At 35.0% G+C, this 23,182-nt stretch overlaps 1 protein-coding gene across 1 annotated transcript in view; it reads left to right on the top strand.

Moving 5' to 3' along the window:
- Positions 1-23,182, top strand: part of LOC143681205 (uncharacterized) — an 88,679-nt gene that overhangs the window by 18,720 nt on the left and 46,777 nt on the right. Inside the window, exon 3 of the mRNA XM_077158021.1 lies at positions 20,375-20,410. Coding sequence (XP_077014136.1) covers positions 20,375-20,410 — 36 coding nt within the window. The remainder of the gene's footprint in view (positions 1-20,374; positions 20,411-23,182) is intronic.

Here is a 23,182-nt window from a genome sequence, read left to right as displayed (position 1 = left end):
CATGGTCATATTTTTTTTTACTGGAAACCCTTGTGGTTTGTACATATAGATTTACAAATGAGTTTGCTTTACCACTAATCTTTGCATAACTCTTAAATATTCAGGTAACTATCTTTCTGACTACCAGCAATGTAAATTTTTCTTTTGCTTATTCACACAAATGTGTATTTGGATACAATTAAAAATACAGCCTGAGCTTCAGCAAGTAGTTTTCTTTGGTCACCCTTTTCAAAAGCATTTCCTTTCTTTTTTTTTTTTTTTTCTTTTTAGTAATGAGCTCTAGTAGTATTTTTTTATTAATTAAAAAAAGAATTAACAAAACAATTAGAAATCATTCCATTCTACATGTACAATCAGTAATTCTTAATAACATCACATAGTTGCATATTCATCATTTCTTAGTACATTTGCATCGATTTAGAAAAAGAAATAAAAAGACAACAGAATAAGAATTAAAACAATAATAGAAAGAAAAAAAAACACCTATACCTCACATGCAGCTTCATTCAGTGTTTTAACATAATTGCATTACAATTGGGTAGTATTGTGCTGTCCATTTCTGAGTTTTTATATCCAGTCCCGTTGTACAGTCTGTATCCCTTCAGCTCCAATTACCCCTTCTCTCTTTTTTTTTTAATTAACGGAAAAAAAGAAATTAACCCAACATTTAGAAATCATACCATTCTACATATGCAATCAGTAATTCTTAACATCCTCACATAGATGCATGATCATCATTTCTTAGTACATTTGCATCGGTTTAGAAGAACTAGCAACATAACAGAAAAATATATAGAATGTTAATATAGAGAAAAAAATAAAAGTAATAATAGTAAAATCAAAACAAAACAAAACAAAAACCTATAGCTCAGATGCAGCTTCATTCAGTGTTTTAACATGATTACTTTACAATTAGGTATTATTATGCTGTCCATTTTTTGAGTTTTTGTATCTAGTCCTGTTACACCGTCTGTATCCCTTCAACTCCAATTGCCCATTATCTTACCCTGTTTCTACCTCCTGCTGGACTCTGTTACCAGTGACATATTCCAAATTTATTCTCGAATGTCTGTTCACATCAGTGGGACCATACAGTATTTGTCCTATAGTTTTTGGCTAGACTCGCTCAGCATAATGTTCTCTAGGTCCATCCATGTTATTACATGCTGCATAAGTTTATCCTGTCTTAAAGCTGCATAGTATTCCATCGTATGTATATACCACAGTTTGTTTAGCCACTCTTCTGTTGATGGAGATTTCGGTTGTTTCCATCTCTTTGCAATTGTAAATAACGCTGCTATAAGCATTGGTGTGCAAATGTCCGTTTGTGTCTTTGCCCTTAAGTCCTTTGAGTAGATACCCAGCAATGGTATTGCTGGGTCGTATGGCAATTCTATATTCAGCTTTTTTTTTTTAATTAATTTTTTAAAATAATTTTTTATTAATTAAAAAGAAATTACAAGAAACACAAACATCCATAATATATGCTCATTCCATTCTACATATATAATCAGTAATTCACAGTATCATCACATAGTTGCATATTCATCATCATGATCATTTCTGAGAACATTTGCATCAATTCAGAAAAAGAAATAAAAAGACAACAGAAAAATAAAACAAAAACAGAAAAAGAAAAAAAATTTTTGCATACCATATTCCTTATCCCTCCCTTTCATTGATCACTAGTATTTCAAACTGACTTTATTTTAACATTTTTCCTCTATTATTTATTTATTTATTTATTTTTTTCCTGAATCTACTATGTGCTTTTATTTTTTTATCCATTTTTAAAAAATTTTTTTTAATTAATCAAAAAAAAGAAAAGAAATTAACACAGCATTTAGAAATCATTCCATTCTACACATGCACTCAGTAATTCTTAGTTTCATCACATAGATGTATGATCATCATTTCTTAGTACATTTGCATCGATTTAGGAAAAGAACTAGCAAAACAGCAGAAAAAGATATAGAATGTTAATATAGAGAAGAGAATTAAAATAATACTAATAAAAAAATATATATATATATAAAAAGGAAAAAGAAAAAAACAAAAACAGAAGATACAAACAAACAAACAAACAAAAAACCATATTTCAGGTGCAGCTTCATTCAGTGTTCCAACCTAGTTACATTACACTTAGGTATTATTGTGCTGTCCATTTTTGAGTTTTTGTATCTAGTCCTGTTGCACAGTCTGTATCCCTTCAGCTCCAATTACCCATTATCTTACCCTGTTTCTAACTCCTGCTGGTCTCTGTTACCAATGATATATTCCAAGCTGATTCTCGAATGTCGGTTCACATCAGTGGGACCATACAGTATTTGTCCTTTAGTTTTTGGCTAGACTCACTCAGCATAATGTTCTCTAGGTCCATCCATGTTATTACGTGCTTCATAAGTTTAGTCTGTCTTAAACCTGCATAATATTCCATCGTAGGTATACGCCACAGTTTGTTTAGCCACTCATCTGTTGATGGACACTTTGGTTGTTTCCATCTCTTTGCAATTGTAGATAATGCTGCTATAAACACTGGTGTGCAAATGTCCGTCTGTGTCTTTGCCCTTAAGTCCTTTGAGTAGATACCTAGCAGTGGTATTGCTGGGTCGTAATCCATTCTGCCATTCTATGTCTTTTGATTGGGAAATTCAGTCCATTACCTTTTAGTGTTATTACTGTATGGATAATATTTTCCTCTACCATTTTGGCTTTTGTGTTGTATATATCATATCTGATTTTCCTTCTTTCTACACTTTACTCCATACCTCTCTCTTCCGTCTTTTCGTATCTGACTCTAGTGCTCCCTTCAGTATTTCTTGCAGAGCTGGTCTCTTGGTCACAAATTCTCTCATTGACTTTTTGTCTATAAATGTTTTAATTTCTCCATTTTTGAAGGACAATTTTGCTGGATATAGAAGTCTTGGTTGGAAGTTTTTCTCTTTTAGTAATTTAAATATATCATCCCACTGTCTTCTAGCTTCCATGGTTTCTGCTGAGAAATCTACACATAGTCTTATTGGGTTTCCCTTGTATGTGACGGATTGTTTTTCTCTTGCTGCTTTCAAGATCCTCTCTCTCTCTTTGACCTCTGACATTCTAACTAGTAAGTGTCTTGGAGAACGCCTATTAGGGTCTATTCTCTTTGGGGTGCACTGCACTTCTTGGATCTATAAATTTAGGTCTTTCATAAGAGTTGGGAAATTTTCAGTGATAATTTCTTCCATTAGTTTTTCTCCTCCTTTTCCCTTCTCTTCTCCTTCTGGGACACCCACAACACGTATATTTGTGCGCTTCATATTGTCATTCAGTTCCCTGATCCCCTGCTCAAGTTTTTCCATTCTTTTCCCTATAGTTTCTATTTCTTTTTGGGATTCAGATGTTCCATCCTCCAGTTCACTAATTGTAGCTTCTCTCTCTTTAGATCTACCATTGTAGGTATCCATTGTTTTTTCCATTTTTTCTTCTTTGTCCTTCACTCCCATAAGTTCTGTGATTTGTTTTTTCAGATTTTCTATTTCTTCTTTTTGTTCAGCCCATGTCTTCTTCATGTCCTCCCTCAATTTATTGATTTGGTTTTTGAAGAGTTTTTCCATTTCTGTTCGTATATTCAGCATTAGTTGTCTCAGCTCCTGTATCTCATTTGAACTATTGGTTTGTTCCTTTGACTGGGCCATATCTTTAATTTTCTGAGCGTCATCCATTATTTTCTGCTGGTGTCTGGGCATTTGATCAGATTTCCCTGGGTGTGGGACCCAGCTGGTTGAAAGGGTTTTCTGTGAAATCTCTGGGCTGTTTTTCTTTTCCTGTCCAGTAGGTGGCACTTGTGGCGCTTGTCTGTCTGCGGGGCCCACCAGTACAAGATGCCGTGGCTCCTTTAACTTGCCAATCCGAATCTCGCAGTCGGCCCGGGAAACCACGCATGGAGGGGGTGGGTCGCCGGCAGCCGTGGCTTGGGGGACTGCCGGTCCAAATTGCCCAGCTGGCCCAAGACGCCAAGCGTGGCGGGAGGGCCCCACTATCCAACATTCCCAGTCAGACCGGGTAGCCACGTGGGTGGAGGGGACCCCAGTCACCAGCCGCCCCGGCCGGGAAAACGTGCGCCCCTCGGGTATCTCACCGCAGCAGATTCTCCCTGCCCGTTCAGCCGCCCCAGAATGGGGTACACTGTCTTTTTGGTCTCTGTCGTGGCTCTAGGAGCTGTTCCGTATTGTTTCTGTTTCTTCAGTTGCTTTTCTGGAGGAGGAACTAAGACCCGTGCGTCTTGCTAAGCCGCCATCTTCTCCGGAAGTATATATTCAGCTTTTTGAGGAACCGCCAATCTGCCTTCCACAGTGGTTGCACCATTTGACATTCCCACCAACAGTGGATAAGTGTGCCTCTTTCTCCGCATCCTCTCTAGCACTTGTCATTTTCTGTTTTGTTGATAATGGCCATTCTGGTGGGTGTGAGATGATATCTCATTGTGGTTTTGATTTGCATTTCTCTAATGGCCAGGGGCATTGAGCATCTCTTCATGTGCCTTTTGGCCATTTCTATTTCCTCTTCTGATAGGTGTCTGTTCAAGTCTTTTTCCCATTTTGTAATTGGGTTGGCTGTCTTTTTGTTGTTGAGATGAACAATCTCTTTATAAATTCTAGATACTAGACCTTTATCTGATATATCATTTCCAAATATTGTCTCCCATTGTGTAGGCTGTCTTTCTACTTTCTTGATGAAGTTCTTTGATGCACAAAAGTGTTTAATTTTGAGGAGCTCCCATTTATTTATTTCCTTCTTCAGTGTTCTTGCTTTAGGTTTAAGGTCCATAAAACCGCCTCCAGTTGTAAGATCCATAAGATATCTCCCAACATTTTCCTCTAACTGTTTTATGGTCTTAGACCTAATGTTTAGATCTTTGATCCATTTTGAGTTAACTTTTGTATAGGGTGTGAGAGATGGGTCTTCTTTCATTCTTTTGCATATGGATATCCAGTTCTCTAGGCACCATTTATTGAAGAGACTGTTCTGTCCCAGGTGAGTTGGCTTGACTGCCTTATCAAAGATCAAATGTCCATAGATGAGAGGTCTATATCTGAGCACTCTATTCGATTCCATTGGTCGATATATCTATCTTTATGCCAATACCATGCTGTTTTGACCATTCTGGCTTCATAATATGCCTTAAAGTCAGACAGTGCGAGACCTCCAGCTTTGTTTTTTTTCCTCAAGATGTTTTTAGCAATTCGGGGCACCCTGCCCTTCCAGATAAATTTGCTTATTGATTTTTCTATTTCTGAAAAATAAGTTGTTGGGATTTTGATTGGTATTGCATTGAATCCGTAAATCAATTTAGGTAGGATTGATATCTTAACTATATTTAGTCTTCCAATCCATGAACACAGTATGCCCTTCCATCTATTTAGGTCTTCTGTGATTTCTTTTAACAGTTTTTTGTAGTTTTCTTTATATAGGTTTTTTGTCTCTTTAGTTAAATTTATTCCTAGGTATTTTATTCTTTTAGTTGCAATTGTAAATGGGATTCGTTTCTTGATTTCCCCCTCAGCTTGTTCATTACTAGTGTATAGAAATGCTACAGATTTTTGAATGTTGATCTTGTAACCTGCTACTTTGCTGTACTCATTTATTAGCTCTAGTAGTTTTGTTGTGGATTTTTCTGGGTTTTCGACGTATAGTATCATATCGTCTGCAAACAGTGATAGTTTTACTTCTTCCTTTCCAATTTTGATGCCTTGTATTTCTTTTTCTTGTCTAATTGCTCTGGCTAGAACCTCCAACACAATGTTGAATAATAGTGGTGATAGTGGACATCCTTGTCTTGTTCCTGATCTTAGGGGGAAAGTTTTCAATTTTTCCCCATTGAGGATGATATTAGCTGTGGGTTTTTCTTATATTCCCTCTATCATTTTAAGGAAGTTCCCTTGTATTCCTATCTTTTGAAGTGTTTTCAACAGGAAAGGATGTTGAATCTTGTCAAATGCCCTCTCTGCAGCAATTGAGATGATCATGTGATTTTTCTGCTTTGATTTGTTGATATGGTGTATTACATTAATTGATTTTCTTATGTTGAACCATCCTTGCATACCTGGGATGAATCCTACTTGGTCATGATGTATAATTCTTTTAATGTGTTGTTGGATATGATTTGCTAGAATTTTATTGAGGATTTTTGCATCTATATTCATTAGAGAGATTGGTCTGTAGTTTTCTTTTTTTGTAATATCTTTGCCTGGTTTTGGTATGAGGGTGATGTTGGCTTCATAGAATGAATTAGGTAGTTTTCCCTCCAATTCGATTTTTTTGAAGAGTTTGAGGAGAATTGGTACTAATTCTTTCTGGAATGTTTGGTAGAATTCACATGTGAAGCCATCTGGTCCTGGACTTTTCTTTTTAGGAAGATTTTGAATGACTAATTCAATTTCTTTACTTGTGATTGGTTTGTTGACGTCATCTATGTCTTCTTGAGTCAAAGTTGGTTGTTCATGTCTTTCCAGGAACCCATCCATTTCATCTAAATTGTTGTATTTATTAGCGTAAAGTTGTTCATAGTATCCTGTTATTACCTCCTTTATTTCTGTGAGGTCAGTAGTTATGTCTCCTCTTCCATTTCTGATCTTATTTATTTGCATCCTCTCTCTTCTTCTTTTTGTCAATCTTGATAAGATTGCCCATCAATCTTATTGATTTTCTCATAGAACCAACTTCTGGTCTTATTGATTTTCTCTATTGTTTTCATGTTTTCAATTTCATTTATTTCTGCTCTGATCTTTGTTATTTCTTTCCTTTTGCTTGCTTTGGGATTAGTTTGCTGTTCTTTCTCCAGTTCTTCCAAGTGAACAGTTAATTCCTGCATTTTTGCCTTTTCTTCTTTTCTGATATAGGCATTTAGGGCTATAAATTTCCCTCTTAGCACTGCCTTTGCTGCATCCCATAAGTTTTGATATGTTGTGTTTTCATTTTCATTTGCCTCGAGGTATTTACTAATTTCTCTTGCAATTTCTTCTTTGACCCACTGGTTGTTTAAGAGTGTGTTGTTGAGTCTCCACGTATTTGTGAATTTTCTGGCATTCTGCCTATTATTGATTTCCAACTTCATTCCTTTATGATCCGAGAAAGTGTTGTGTATGATTTCAATCTTTTTAAATTTGTTAAGACTTGCTTTGTGACCCAGCATATGGTCTATCTTTGAGAATGATCCATGAGCACTTGAGAAAAAGGTGTATCCTGCTGTTGTGGGATTTAATGTCCTATAAATGTCTGTTAAGTCTAGCTCCTTTATAGTAATATTCAGATTCTCTATTTCTTTATTGATCCTCTGTCTAGATGTTCTGTCCATTGATGAGAGTGGGGAATTGAAGTGTCCAACTATTATGGTATTTGTGTCTATTTCCCTTTTCAGTGTTTGCAGTGTATTCCTCACGTATTTTGGGGCATTCTGGTTCGGTGCGTAAATATTTATGATTGTTATGTCTTCTTGTTTAATTGTTCCTTTTATTAGTATATAGTGTCCTTCTTTGTCTCTTTTAACTGTTTTACATTTGAAGTCTAACTTGTTGGATATTAGTATAGCCACTCCTGCTCTTTTCTGGTTGTTATTTGCATGAAATATCTTTTCCCAACCTTTCACTTTCAACCTATGTTTATCTTTGGGTCTAAGATGTGTTTCCTGTAGACAGCATATAGAAGGATCCTGTTTTTTAATCCATTCTGCCAATCTATGTCTTTTGATTGGGGAATTCAGTCCATTAACATTTAGTGTTATTACTGTTTGGATAATATTTTCCTCTAACATTTTGCCTTTTGTATTATATATATCATATTTGACTTTCCTTCTTTCTACACTCTTCTCCATACCTCTCTCTCTTCTGTCTTTTCAGTTCTGACTCTAGTGCTCCCTTTAGTATTTCTTGCAGAGCTGGTCTCTTGGTCACAAATTCTCTCAGTGACTTTTTGCCTGAGAATGTTTTAATTTCTCCCTCATTTTTACAATTTTGCTGGATATAGGAGTCTTGGTTGGTAGTTTTTCTCTTTTAGTAATTTAAATATATCATCCCACTGTCTTCTAGCCTCCATGGTTTCTGCTGAGAAATCTACACATAGTCTTATTGGGTTTCCCTTGTATGTGATGGATTGTTTTTCTCTTGCTGCTTTCAAGATCCTCTCTTTCTCTTTGACCTCTGACATTCTAACTAGTAAGTGTCTTGGAGAACGCGTATTTGGGTCTAATCTCTTTGGGGTGCGCTGGACTTCTTGGATCTGTAATTTTAGGTCTTTCATAAGAGTTGGGAAATTTTCAGTGAAAACTTCTTCCATTAGTTTTTCTCTTCCTTTTCCCTTCTCTTCTCCTTCTGGGACACCCACAACACGTATATTTGTGCGCTTCATATTGTCCTTGAGTTCCCTGATACCCTGTTCAAATTTTTCCATTCTTTTCCCGATAGTTTCTGTTTGTTTTTGGAATTCAGATGTTCCATCCTCCAAATCACTAATTCTATCTTCTGTCTCTTTGAATCTATCATTGTAGGTATCATCATTTTTTCTATCTTTTCTACTTTGTCCTTCACTTCCATAAGTTCTGTGATTTGTTTTTTCAGTTTTTCTATTTCTTCTTTATGTTCAGCCCATGTCTTCTTCCTGTCCTCCCTCAATTTATCGATTTCATTTTTGAAGAGGTTTTCCATTTCTGTTCGTATATTCAGCATTAGTTGTCTCAGCTCCTGTATCTCATTTGAACTATTGGTTTGTTCCTTTGACTGGGCCATGTTTTCAATTATTTGAGCGTGATCTGTTATCTTCTGTTGGTGTCTGCGCATTTAGACAGATTTCCCTGGGTATTGGATCCAAAAGTTTGGAAGATTTTTCTGTGAAATCTCTGGGTTCTGTTTTTCTTATCCTGCCCAGTAGGTGGCGCTCGTGACACACGTTTGTCTGCGGGTCCCACCAGTAAAAGGTGCTGTGGGACCTTAACTTTGGAAAACTCTCGCCATCCGGGAGGTTCGCTAGCCGAAGCGGCTTGGAAGAGTACGAGCCGGCCCGGGGTCCGAACGCGGGGAGGGTTGCTGGCCGCCGCAGCCCGGGAAAGCGCCCGTCCGAATTTCCTAGTCGGCCCAGGGCGACAAGCGTGGCGGGAGGGCGCCAGCAGCAGCGGCCCGCCCAGGAGAGTGCACGTTCCCGGGGAGTCACAGGTTTGGAAGGGGCCTCCCCCACCCGTCACCGTTCTCCGTGGCCTGGGGATTTCTGATCCAATTCTCTCAGTTGGTCCGGGGGGCTGCGCATGGTGTGGGCGCCAGCCGCCACAGTTTCAGGGGACCGCCTCTCCAATTCTCCCAGCCGGCCCGGGAAGGGGGAAGGGAGTGACTCCGGCCGCTTGCCGCCCTGCCTGGTGAAGCCCGCGCGCCTCGGTGATCTCACCCGAGCGGCTTCTCTCAGCCAGCCAGCCGTTCCAGGATGGGGTACGCTGTCTTTTTTTTCTCTGTTGTGGCTTTGGGAGCTGTTCTGTATCGTTTCTACTCCCCTAGTAGCTGTCCTGGAGAAGAAACTAAGATCCGCGCGTCTTACTAAGCCGCCATCTTCTCCGGAAGTCAACATTTCCTTTCTTAATCAAGGTTCCTCACCTAAACCACAGAACACAGACAATGATATATGTAGCTGTATCATAAAGCCTCTTGTAAGGATGGGGCCATTCTATGTCCATGAAAAAAAAGTTAATTTATAACACACAATGGATGTTATGCTATACTAGGTCTTAATTCTCTCCTAAAGTTGAGAATGATGTGGTAACTCCTTTACTCTTTTAAGTAATTCAGTATTTCTCGAAGCCATTTATTTAAAGCCACACTTAAAATTTCTTCTTTGGGAATTTTCTGTATTGCCTTATTCTTTGAATACTAAAGTCCTGAATAGCCTCACATTTACCATGTGAATTTAGGATTTGAGGGTGTGAGGTATGTTTTATTAGAGAGGTTTTTTCATTTTTACAGCAGAACCAAGAAGTTTAGCCAGTTTCTCATCATATTTTGGAGATGTTCCTCCTTTGACAGTTACTTATATTTTATTGGTTTTTTCACAGTGAAATAAATTACCCAAGTCAATTTAGCATAGTGTTTAAAAGTTTGGCTTTGGACCTAGATTTAATTCCAAAGCTGGATTTGAAACCCAACCCTGCCTATTACTAGTTTTGTAATTATAGACAAGTTGACCTCTCTGTACCTCATATTTCTATAAAATGGCAATATTATTACCTATAGGGCACTGTAAAGATTGAATCACTCAGTATTGCTGATGCAATGTCTAATATACATAAGTACTAAAGTAAATGTTAACCACTGTGGTCAATGGTATAATATTAAAGATCCAAAGGTAGTTATTTTTAGTTTTAACTGACTCAGACAGTTAATCTGCTACTTATGTCATTAAAGATTATTATATTATTATATTAAAGATCCAAAGCTAGTTATTTTTAGTTTTAACTGACTCAGACACTTTATCTGCTACTTATGTCACATGGTAAAATATGTTTTGCATATGATAATTAGCCACAATCCAACTGAAAAATCAAGTATTTTTACCTTCTCTATCAACGCGGCTTAACCTAGTTGCCATCCTTTTGTACATCTCCTGCCTTGCTTCTGTGTCTTAATTACTGTGAAGTATATTGAATATGAAATACATGAACATCTATTTATATGATGTCTTTATATTCTTTCTGCCAGTTGACTGTCTTCTCCGGTTTCTCTCATATCTATTGTTTCTAAAATCCTTTTCCCACTTAATGTCAGTAGATTATTTATATACTACCCCTCCTCAGAAGACTATGGCTAATAAGAATAGTGCTTTTTAAAATTATTGTTATATTGTCCTTGAATTCCATTATTTGTCATACTCTGCAGGCAGTCGCTAGCTTATAAGTAGGGCATAGCAGTTTCCCTTGAAAATAACTTTTAAAATGGTGACCACATTTCTAGGCAAGTACTCAAAAGTTTATGTAACCCTTAATAAACTGAAATAGCATATAATTTCATGGAATTTAGGGTTACATAGACATATATGGTTAATGTAGGAGTCTGTCTATTATTTCTAGGGAGAATGCATTTGAACTTCTAATAGGATCCCCCTACTCTGCATCATTTTTGCCCTGACTGCTTCTGAATAGTGATGGACTCTACATCCTTCTCCTTCCTCTCACAGCTCCAGAGTGGCATTTTCCTTAGAATACTTATTGTACTGTAAAGAAAAGGGAGAGGGAGTAAGGATTTGCTCACAGCATTATCAGTGTGGAGTAAAAGTATTAGTTGAGTATTTATATCTGGAGTTTATGTGTACATAGCAAATTTCAGAGCACTTTCTGTAGTGTGGTACTTATTTCTAGCCATGTATAGGATATTTCTTACTATCTCATCCTAGTGAATTCTAATTTTCCTGATTAATTCTTTATTTTGTTTACTAAGTAGCTGTTTACCAAGTACCTTTAGTATCATAGAAATAAGATATAGATCTCTGAACCAGCGAAACAAAATAAAATAAATATATGTCTATGAATTAAGAGAAATCATTTCTGCTGTCAGTTCTGTTCCTGATTTCCTAAGAAATGGTGAGTTGTTATTCTATTTCATTTTGCCCCAATTAACCGATCTTTAAAATTGGAATGAGTTAGACCTTTTGTCACTCAGAAAGTTTGCTCTAGTGAGATTTCACACTAAGAAAGGGATTTTCACAAGAAAGCTAATTCATCACAAATATAGTAAACAGTATTCTAATCCAGTCAAAATGTTAATGGTACAGTTTTAAAGGAATTGGATCCTTATTATCCAATGTGTGTTTTTCTTTTTTACCTGAAAATTCAGTCAAGCCTCCAAACATGGATAAAAAACATACTCTGAGTTTGAAAAATCTATAATGGATTTTGATGCCCTGAGTGAATATAAAAATTGAAATTGGTAGGATTGTGTTATTTTTACTTGGTTATTTATACATTCCCTGTTGCTAACATCATCTGTAGGTCATGACTAGTGAACAAGTATTTACTGAGCATCAATACAAAAGGGTAGATACTATCTTATTAAGCAAATAGAGAATGTAGTAAAAATTTAAATAAGGGCCTCACTTAAGGATTTTACAAATTGAAATGCTGTCTCATTTTTAATTCATAACTATATATTTTGCCTGTGTTATTCTTAAATATTACTAGAAGAAATTGCCTTTGTTCAGATAATAAAAGCTATTTAGTGTTAGGGTCATAAAGTCTGTAGTGAAGTCACCATTCTAGGGTCCTGTGCTCACAAAATGACCCTGGGGAAGTTATTTAAAATTCACACGCATTGTTCTTGAGTCCTAGAAAAGAATTTGTTTAGGGAAGATTCTCCTAGAATAGGTTTGAGTTATTGGTGCCTTATTACATAACTTTAAACATGCCATGTTACTTCTTTAGGCCACATTTTTCTCCCTACAGACATGGTTTCAGTTTTCCTAAGCTTGGTAATGAGGTTTATTTCATTTATTTGTCAAATACAAAAAATTCTGGAAAGAAGAAATAAAGGCAAAGCATGATATTACTCTTTATAAACATTACTAATTGGGAAAGAATGCAAATTGTCACCTACTAAATCCTCTCCCCTAATACATTTGGGTAATATAGGCAACCCTGAAAGAGAGAGGAGACCAGTAAGCATTATAAATCAGAATGAATAGCATATTCACAGGAGATATAACTTGTAAAAAGAAATTTAGCTGTTTTTTTTAAGTCCACTCAGTTGAATTTAAGTGTCTACTTTGAGCCTATGAAATCTATCATTCCCATCTTTCCCATGTATCTTTAGCCACCTTCTTGTGTTATCTAATAATTGCTTCCTACGCCTTTTTTACAGTTGCAGGTATCATTCTCCAAAATAGATTAATATTTATAGTTTTAATCCTTTTTTAATGCCTATTTTTCAAGAATTTTAAAATAGTAACCTTTTACCTCTTACCTCTCTAAGACTGGATATCCTTTTTATTCTTATTTTTAACAAGAATTACAGGATTAAGGACTAAAGGGGAAGTTGAGTTTTTTTTTCCCAAAAGGTACTCCATCATTGGCAATGGGCAAAGCTAGAAATAAAAATGAAGTATATAATGTCGTTCCTTCCTTTAGACTTGAAAACTCCAACTTAAATTGTTACATGTCTATAATGCTGGAGTATTTCATAAGAATGCTAAATTTTTTATTAGAGAAATTGTGGTTTACAGAACAATCATGCATAAAACAGAGAATTCCCATATAGCACCTGGTTTAGTTTCCTAGGCTAAAGCAAATACCATGAAATGGGTTAAATAATGGATATTTATTTGCTCACAGTTTGAGGCTAGGCAAAAGTCCAAATCAAGGTGTCATCAAGGTGATACTTTCTTCCAGAAGACTGTGGCATTCTGGGGCTAACTTCTGGTCATCTTTGGTCCTTAGCTTGTAACATGGCAGGGAACCTGGCAGTTTCTGTTTATCTCTTCCTTCTCTTCTGGGTTCCATTGAGCCCAGCCTCTTGCTTCTATGGCTTTATCTTCCTCGTATCTGAATTCATTGCCTTGTAAAGGATTCCTATAATAGGATTAAGCCCCATCCTGATTGGGGTGGGCCATACCTTAACTGAAGTCACCTCAGCAAAGGTTCTTCTTAAAATGAATTCATGCCTGCAGGAATGAAATAAATTTAAGAATATGTTTTTCTGGGATATATATGGCTTCAAACCACAATACCACCCTATTAGCAACACCTTGCATTGGTTTGGTACTTTTGTTACAATTAACGAAAGCATTTTTATAGTTGTACTTTTAACTACAGTCCATGGTTTAAAAATCCATGGATTTTAAAAAATTTTTATTCTAGTACCATACATACAATCTGAAATTTACCTTTTTAATCACATTCAAATATATAATTCAGTGCTTTTAATTACTTTCCCAGTTTTGGGCTTCTATCACCACCTCCCATTGCCAAAACTTTTCATTTTATCATGCTTATATGATTCACTTTAGTTTAAATATTTTCAGAGCTCAGATTCCTGTTTAGTTGTCCAGCAGGGTATTTTATATCCATGAGTAACTATCAATGTACTAGATGATAATCTGAAATCACATAGATCCTTTGAAATATATGTGGTGCTTCCATTATTTATGAATCTGCCTTTTAAGGTTTTTTTACTTAATTTCCATATGACCTTTGTTTCTTGAGAAAGCAGACAAAAAATCTGAAAAAAATCATGAAGCACAAAGTAAGGTTTTTTATGTAAAAATGAAATGATTGTTCTGTAATAAAGTAGCACTAGAAGTGGATAATACCTAAAAGACTGTTATTGAATTCATATCTTGGAATTGAGAAGGGGAAATGTGTACTCAAATGTTTTGCACTTCAAGGAAAATTAGGAATGAAAGAGCAGGGAGAGGAGAAAAAGAGAAAGGAAGAAGGGAAAGAAAAAGATATAAGGAAATAAACCCTGCATTTTCATTCCCTTTTCTGATTCAATATTTAAATAATAGGCCACCTTCTCTGACTTTCCAGTATTATATAGTTGTAGGATGTCAGCAGCGACTTATAGAAGAGAATGACTTTAGAAAGATCTTAAAGATACTTTGGATTCATGTTCCATAAAACCCTGGATAGAATTTAGATTCATATGGAATTTTTATAGCCATATTTTTCAATTATATTAACAGTTTTCCTTGTCCTTTTTTCTAAGTCTGCCTCAGGATAAAAAAAAGGCTCTATTTTTTGAAATTTTGTCCATGCCATATTGCTCTCAGTATTGCCTGGAGTCATAAATATCCAGCTTGCTGCTATTTTATCTCTCTTTTGCAACTTGCTGTCCCAACACACAGCAGTTACATCTAACTCTGTTTGGGCTGCCATGCTTACATGTTCTTGTTGAGAAGCATGGCATAAGCTAATGTGTTGCTCTTTGATAAGGCTGCTATGGGTATCTGCACTGAAAGAAAATTTTTTTCAGCAATCTAGCTCTTTGAATTTAATGTTGATGCTGTAGTAATTTATGGCAGTATGCAGTGTTTGGTAAATAAAGGAATTCCCCAGGAAAAAAAGGGGGAAACTGAAGTAAAAATGAAGAAACCAGAATAGTCTTCTGCAGTCAGATGCTGCTAAATTAGTTGCTGTTAAAAGGTTAGGCACCCCTTCAATGAATGGGCATGAGTAGGAGAGTCAGAGAAAAAACAGTACTAGTAAAATCTGAAAGAGGCTGTATAAGAAAATGCTATGTCGGTCTTCATTTGCATACTGTCCAAATAGTTGGCCCAGAATCTGAGATGTAAGTAATTTGGGTCAAAGTAAAACTGATTTTAATTGTTTTACCATCAGATTTTACAGCCTGATCATCCAGTGTAAAATTCATCAAACATGACCTTACTCCTTCATACCCATGGCAGTTCCAAACTTTTTTTTTTTAAATAAACTTATAATTGTCTTTAGTGTTTTAAATGTTTATGGGGACATTAGTTTAATGATCAAATAGTTTGCATCCTACATTAGTCCCATTGATCATTCATCTTGTTTTATATATGCTTTTTTCTTTTTCTTTTTTTCATTACTAGAAAATAAATTGAACAAGATATTATTTCTTTAAGTAGAAAATACACATTTTCTACTTAGAAATGCACATTACAATTTTATCTCAAAAAGATGGGAAACAAATGAATGGTCCTAAATCGGATATTTAATCTTTATATTGCTTAATCATTTTTCTAGGCCATGATTATTAAATTTGGTGTTGCTTAATTGCTATCTCAAGATTTGCTCAAAAAAATTAATGCAAGTATAATAATTGAACTACGTAACAGTCAGTTACTTCAATCTTTGATATGTGGGCACATTAAGCTTAAATAAACATCAGAAACTGTTGTAAGATCATGGAGCTCAGAATCATCTAATTGCCTTCTTTTAGTTCATTTCCCTTTACACATAGCAGGTTTATCTGCACCCTCCCCAGTTCATTTGTTTTAGAGCCATGTAGTGCACTTTTAGGATTCAAAGGACAAGTCAAAATAACTTGCAGTTATTCATTCAGCCTCAATTGCCATGGTACAACAAGGGTACCTGTAACTATTCTCACTATTACAGGTAGCATAGTAGTAGTAGCATTTCTAAAATGTTCTTGGGCATGTAAGTATCGCTTTTTCCACCCAACTATATCACTATCCTTTCACTTGCAGTTATCTTTCATACATAACTGAGCTCCATTTCAAGGCTTTGCTCTGAGATGTTCTAGATTTATTTTCTTGGCCTTTACAGAGTCATTTATTCTAGTAGATGTCATCATATTATGATATAGCTTTAAACTGCATCCAAAAAAACTTTGGCTCTCTTTTAAACATCTCATTCACAAAGGGGAATGTTGCTACTGCTCTTAAGATTAGTCCTAATGTAAGTCAGATTATCTGTTTTTACTCTTATTCATGCACGCACGTGTGCACCCACATACCTTTTAAAACCTTATAACCTAAGCCTTTTGACTATTGCCTGTTGACTTTAAAGTCAACTTCAAATCACTGATGGTATTTGTGTTTTTAAGGCCTGTCAAGTATTTTGAAGGTTGAAGTAAAAGTTGTGAATAGGAGTCATAGGTTTGACAATGACCTCTTGACAAAAGTGGGAAAATAAATGTAGCAAAATTAGGGTTTCAGTGGATAAAATATTTCAAATTGAGTCCAGATGCTATTGTAGAGGTTACTTGTATGCAGGCTTCAGCTAGATATTGCAGGTTGCCATGGTATGCCAAGCCCCCAACCGACAGTGTTCCTGAAGATTCTGAAGAATACCCAGGACCCTGAGACTCTATAAAAACTTTACTCACTAAGTTTATTTTTAAGAAATCTAAAACCTCCAGGTTGTTCCTATGCCAGGTAAGCCTTTAAACCCAGAGGTACCAGACTTCCAAGAACATCAATGAGTTGGCTCGCCCTACCCTATAATGTTGACCCTTTTCAACATGAAAAAATTAGAGTGGTCATTTCCTGAATATCCCTAAACATTGAGAGAAGAATCAAAGAAGAAGGAGAAGATGGCACAGAGAAGATAGGATTAAACAAATGAGTATGACTGCTGAATCATTATATTGATGCTTCTGTTTAGTCTCCAGGGTATTAGAGCAGCTAGAAGGAAATGCCTGAAATATGGAACTGTAACCCATACCATTTTTTTTAATTTGTTCTATAACTCCTTGTTAAAAGGTATTTTGAAATTTTTTGTTTTGCATAGATGTTATATTTCACAATTAAAAATGTTAAAAATTAATAAAGGAGAATTTTTAGGAAAAAAGTGTGACTAGAATAATAATGTTTTTAAGAATCCACCATTATGCTATTTATTACCTCATTCAGCTTCACCCACTTTCTTACTGTAGGCTGCTTTTTCATTTTTTTCTCTGTACCTATTCCCTTTCTTCATGTTTTGTTAAAAACTACCTGTTTTATTTATCTTTAACTGTTTCTTCTCTTCCTTTCCCTTTTCAGTGAATAAAACCCATTTCAGGAACTGATAAAGAGCATGACCCTTAATAATTGTTGTTTAAAAGGAGTATGTTTTTCTTGTTTCCTGTAAAGGAACAAGGTGGGATGGGCATTGATGCTTTAGAGTTCCAATATGGTGACCCAATCATATACTTTACCTATATCCTAGGCCAACTAGCTCATAAGCATAAATAAATTAGGTATGTTATTTCTACCAGTAAAAATTATAAGTCATACAGTGGCCCTGTCAAAAGGCTATTTATAAATAGAATATCCATGCCTTTTTCAACTCGATTGAGTTAAAACATTATGCTAATGAGTACAGGGTTACAGATTTGTGAAGTCAGTTAGCTCTGTAGTTGTTCCATGATTATAAAATATGAAACCTTATCCTTAATATCTTATTACAGCTTAATATCTTATTACAGACATGTATGTAGGAAAGGACTGAGGATGTGTTGATGTTTCAAAATCTAATATTTGAGTAAGACTGATTTGAACAAATAGTATAGTAATCTTTACTAAAAGGTCTGAATTTTAGAATTTTAAAAATCAGATGTTTATCATTTTCAATAACAGATTCTTTTTTTCTTTTACTTTAAATAACTTTTGTCTTGTTCATCCCATTGTTTAGTGAAGAATATAGACAAGCAAAGAAGAAATTAAAAATCACCATTGAGCGCATCTCATTCCTCCCATGTTAACTGCTATTAACTTCACAGAAAGGAATAAGGAATGTTGCTTCCTATTGAAACGGAGCTTGAAGGATATTAAGGAATGATGAGAAAAAAAGAAAGGAAGAAAGAAAGAAAGACACACACGGGCTCAGGGGGTCTGAAGCTTGAGTTTACTTCAGGCAGACTTCAGACAATTTTATTCTCAACCAGATCCTAGTTATATACCACAGGATGTCAATAGATATGCAGGCATTTCCTGAGGGAGCAAGATTCTTATCTCACAGTGTTCTTCATACTTAACATGACTGTTTTGGGTAAACATTCTCTTCCTCCCAGGCTGCTCTACATAACAAACTCCACAGTTTACTGCCGCCATCCTGAGGCCAGCAGCTTGCAACAAATTCTGTAGGTCTTGCTTTAAACTCTTGGCTTCTACAAAGGAAGTTGAATTGGAAAAAAGAGAGGAGAAGGTAAGGAGTCCTTTAGAGAATGTAGGGTATATAGAGAGTAAAGAAGCAGATCTGAATGAAAGGATTGAAGAATTCCCTGTATGGAAAAAAAGCCATCATCCGTCCCAAGACTCCTATTCGCACTTTGTACTTCAACCTTCAAAACACTACAGGCCTTAAAAATGCAAATATCATCAGTGATTTGAAGTTGACTTTAAAGTCAACAGGCAATAGTCAAAAGGCTTAGGTTATAAAGTTTTAAAAGGTATGTGGGTGCACATGTGCGTGCATGAATAAGACAAAAAACAGATCATCTGACTTACATTAGGACTAATCTTAAGAGCAGTAGCAACATTTTTCTTTGTGAATGGGATGTTTAAAAGAGAGCTGAAGTTTTTTTGGATGTAGTTTAAAGCTGTAAAGTTCTGTTGAAAAACTAACAATTAAAAATATTGCCATTGTGATTTTTCTTAGGATAAAGAGTACATGTAATAGGATATCCAGATGATACCAGATTCTAAATTGGAGAATTCTAAGCTTAAGTGTTTATGGGTATTAGCAACCTCATGTCTTTTAGTCAATCTGTTCCCATTTTTTAATGAAGTATTTGAAATAAATAGTAAAAAATTAATATAACAAGCACCCATATGCTGACCATCTAAAATTAACAAATGTTATTGTTTTATTATCATTTCTTCATATATTTTCATGTATTTTTAAGAAATTGAATACTGGAGACAAAGCTCAAATTCCCTTTGCATAGACCTGTCATTATATATTAAGAACAGTATGTTATCTGATAGAAAATTCAAAATATATTCTTCCCATATATATGGCGTATATTAACCTTATATTTCTATGGTACTATTTTTCTTAGGATCCCTTTTACTTTTGTGGTTCTCTGATATCTTTCTACTTATATTTATTCTTAAAGTAGCCTACTGGCTTGTAGTATGACTTTAATGATTTTTGGCATGTGCTGGAAGAAATGGGATATGTATAGATGGATGGATGGATGAATGGATGGATGGATATGTATACACGCACACATACTGGAGGTTAAATATATACTTGTGTGTGTGTGTGTGATATCATTTTCCTGTTTACTGTGCTCAGATAGCAATAAATTAAACTGGCCAGAAGCAAACAAGATATCTCAAAAACTACTCTGGCTAACCCTACCTAAATCACTGTGTTGTACATCTGTCAATACCAGGAATATATACATTATTCAAAAGGAATGAAACAGGAAGGCAAAGGAAACAACAAGCACTAATACTAAGCAGAGAGCCCCTGGCATGATTAATAACATTATTCTGTTCCCTGTAAAGCTTAATGTATGTTGGACATTGGAGTTAATGATTGCAAAAAATAGAAATGCTTTATAATTCAACTTTCACTAGTCTCATCACTATTATAGCCCATGTAACATGCTTTCCTATAAAATTTGAAAATGCCTCAACAATTCTAAGTACAAATCTAACTGGAGAAGATTATTGAATAGCTATCATAGATCACTTTATGGAAAACCATAGGAGCTTTTATACAGAAATTTATAGTAAAACCTCAATAAAGAACAAAAAAATTGTATTCTCTTTTATCAGAGATGTCTGATAAAACTAATAAGTTTTTATGAAATGTCATTCCAAAAAAACATTTTTTATGTCCATTCTGATGGAATGCTGTCTGAATACCTACTGTATCCCTTTTTATTACCAATCTTTTGCCCTTTTGACCAGTTTTTTTTTTTTACATGGTCAGGCACCAGGAATCGAACCCAGGTCCTCTGGCTGGCAGGTGAGCACTCTGCCTACTGAGTCACCATGGCCCGCCCCCTTTTGACAAGCTTATAACCTTTTTCTGTGGTGTAAAAGAGGTTGTGAACTGTTTCAGCCTAGGAGAGATTGAGAAGAGTATTTCCAATACTTGGCTTTTGTTGGTTGATACAATTATCATAGCCTCCATCATTCTCATCCTCATTATTATCATCAGAGGTAAGACTTACTTAGCCTTTACTACATATCATGTCAGACCCAGTACCAAGCACTTTACTTGTATTAGTTTATTTAATTCTCACAACAATCTCATGAGGTAGGAATTCAACAAAGCATTTGAGCCTTTTTTCTACTAGCTATTTCCTCAACCTGGAAAGCTCTTCTTGATCTTCATCTGGTTACCACAGGTTTTAATTCAAATGACACCTATTCAGAGAAGTCTTCTTCATCCAATTTATCTAAAATAGCTGTAGCTTATTACTAGTCACTTTTTATCCCATTTACTGTGCTTCATTTTATATATAATGTTATTGCTATCTAAACTATCTTATTTATTTACTTGTTAGGTTACATGTTTATCTGTCTACTTCCATTAGAACATAAGTAACAAGGAAGCAGGGATTTTGCCAATCTTCATAATTTATCCCCTGCGCCTAGATTATAATGTAGTGTTGAGTATGTGCTCAAGAAATATTTGTTCAACAAATGAATAGTATCTTATTCTCATTTTTGTAGATGTCAAACTAATGCTTTAAAAATTAAGTAATTTAACCAAGGTCCTGTAGCATGTATAACTTTCTACTTTTTGTCTGCTTAGAGAAGTATTCATTACATTCACCTAAGTCTCTAGCTTAATCAGATCAAATTTAACACAAGTGCCTGTACCTACAATATAGGGCCTAGATTGAGAAAAAACTTGACACAAATCTAAAATAATCTTACCTGTCCTGGTTACCCTGGTAATGAGTTATATGAATGTGAACTTATACTTGTGCAAAGGAGTAGAACCAGTAATTTGGATAGATAAAATGTAAATTTTGCTATGTAATTAAAGTGGACTGAACCTAAATTTAGCAATGTTTAAAGAAATAATGTCCCTTCTTCTTCAAACTTTTTCCCTACCTATGGTAATTTAGCTTTTTCTTTAAAAAGACTTTTGCAAATATGAAGCTTCATACAGAAAAGTAATGCCTAAATTATATAATAATCTAAGGACCATATATTTGTCTTGTATAATATAATATATTGAGTCACATTGCAGTTCTTTTATTTTAGTAGGCTATTCTCTTTCCCTTAGGGCTTTTTCATGATTGAATCTTGCCAAGATAATGTTAATATTGAAGCTGGGTTTTTAATGAACAATTAAAGGGAAATTTAGAGAAAGGTAAAACTGCAAACTTTTATTGTATATTAAGCCTTGGAGGTTATATTTTAAGTCAGATTTTAATAGAAACAATACGTGTTTCATATAAATTTATTTTTTTCAATGATAAGCTAGCATTTTTACTATTACAGTAAAAAAATCACTGCATAAAAATCACTTTTTGGACATAAAAAGTTTCTGGCTGTCCTGTATAGGACACTGTTTTTGGTTATCTTTGCCTTTCCTTGTCTGAACTATTTTACAGCACTGCACATTGTAGTATACCAGCAATACTAATGCCAATGATCCTAGTTCATTGAAGTACAGATTGTGCCTGTTTGGAGATGCAATTGATTTTTGTACCATTTTTAACCAATTTTAATCTATCTGAAAATTCATTTCAACATTTTTATGGTCCATATATATGTTTTTTTAGAAAATGCTTTTTTACCGGTTAATGCTGTGTACCAGTTGAAACATCTTACTCATTCTCTCATTAACACTTTAGACAAAATTTTTAGCACAAGTTCATTTTATATTTTAGGATAGTCCTTTTTAAAAAAATTAACCCATAGCAGTTCTCCCTTCTCTGTGAGTTCAGTTTTACTGGCAGTGAGTTTTCTGCTTTTCCAGTTGATTTAGCCAAACACCTAAAACTTGAGCATTCAGAGAAAGTGGAAAAGACATGTATATGGTAAGCAAGAGTCTAAAGGTAAAATCAAACAATATCTGTTATCTCTCTCCTTAGATCATGAGAGACTTGATTAACAACATAACATAGACCACACATGGTTTTGATATGAGACTTCAGAAAGGTTAGCTTTTATCACTAGGCCTCAAAGAATCTTCCTAGGTATTTTCTAAATCATAACTAGTTTCCTAACACAATACTGTAAAGGCATATCTTTGCCTTTATTTATCTTTGATGAGCATATGATTGCTGGTTAAGCATTCAGAGAAATAAAAATCACAGCTTTCTCAACAGTACTGAAATAACAGCGTGAACTAGAAAGGAAAATGATGTAGCCACACACTTAAATAGTAAAATATATTCAGTAGAAACAGTAGCTTTTTAAGGAATGAATGAGTGATATGATGTGAATTTTAAAATAAAAGCCAAGAAATATTAAAAATCTAATTAGAGACTCAGGACTATTTCAAAGCTGATATTTAAAGAAAATAAATATGACCTTCTTCCAGAAGTTCCAGAAACTATATACTAATTACAAATGTCCAGGAATTCAGGTTTTGTATTACTGACTGTAATTATTATCCCTTATGCTCTGTTTCATAAAATTTATAAGTATTTCTTGAAACCTTTCTACTCAAATACTTACTAAACTAATCTTCCTTGATGTTAGTTATGAGAGCTGTTAAAATGACAAAAGAAATTAGTTGACATTCTTTATTACAAATCTAGAATACTCTCCA

Source organism: Tamandua tetradactyla, chromosome 4 (genome assembly GCF_023851605.1).
Source record: "Tamandua tetradactyla isolate mTamTet1 chromosome 4, mTamTet1.pri, whole genome shotgun sequence".
Classification (NCBI taxonomy): Eukaryota; Metazoa; Chordata; class Mammalia; order Pilosa; family Myrmecophagidae; genus Tamandua; species Tamandua tetradactyla.
This window is presented reverse-complemented; position numbering and strand designations above follow the sequence as displayed.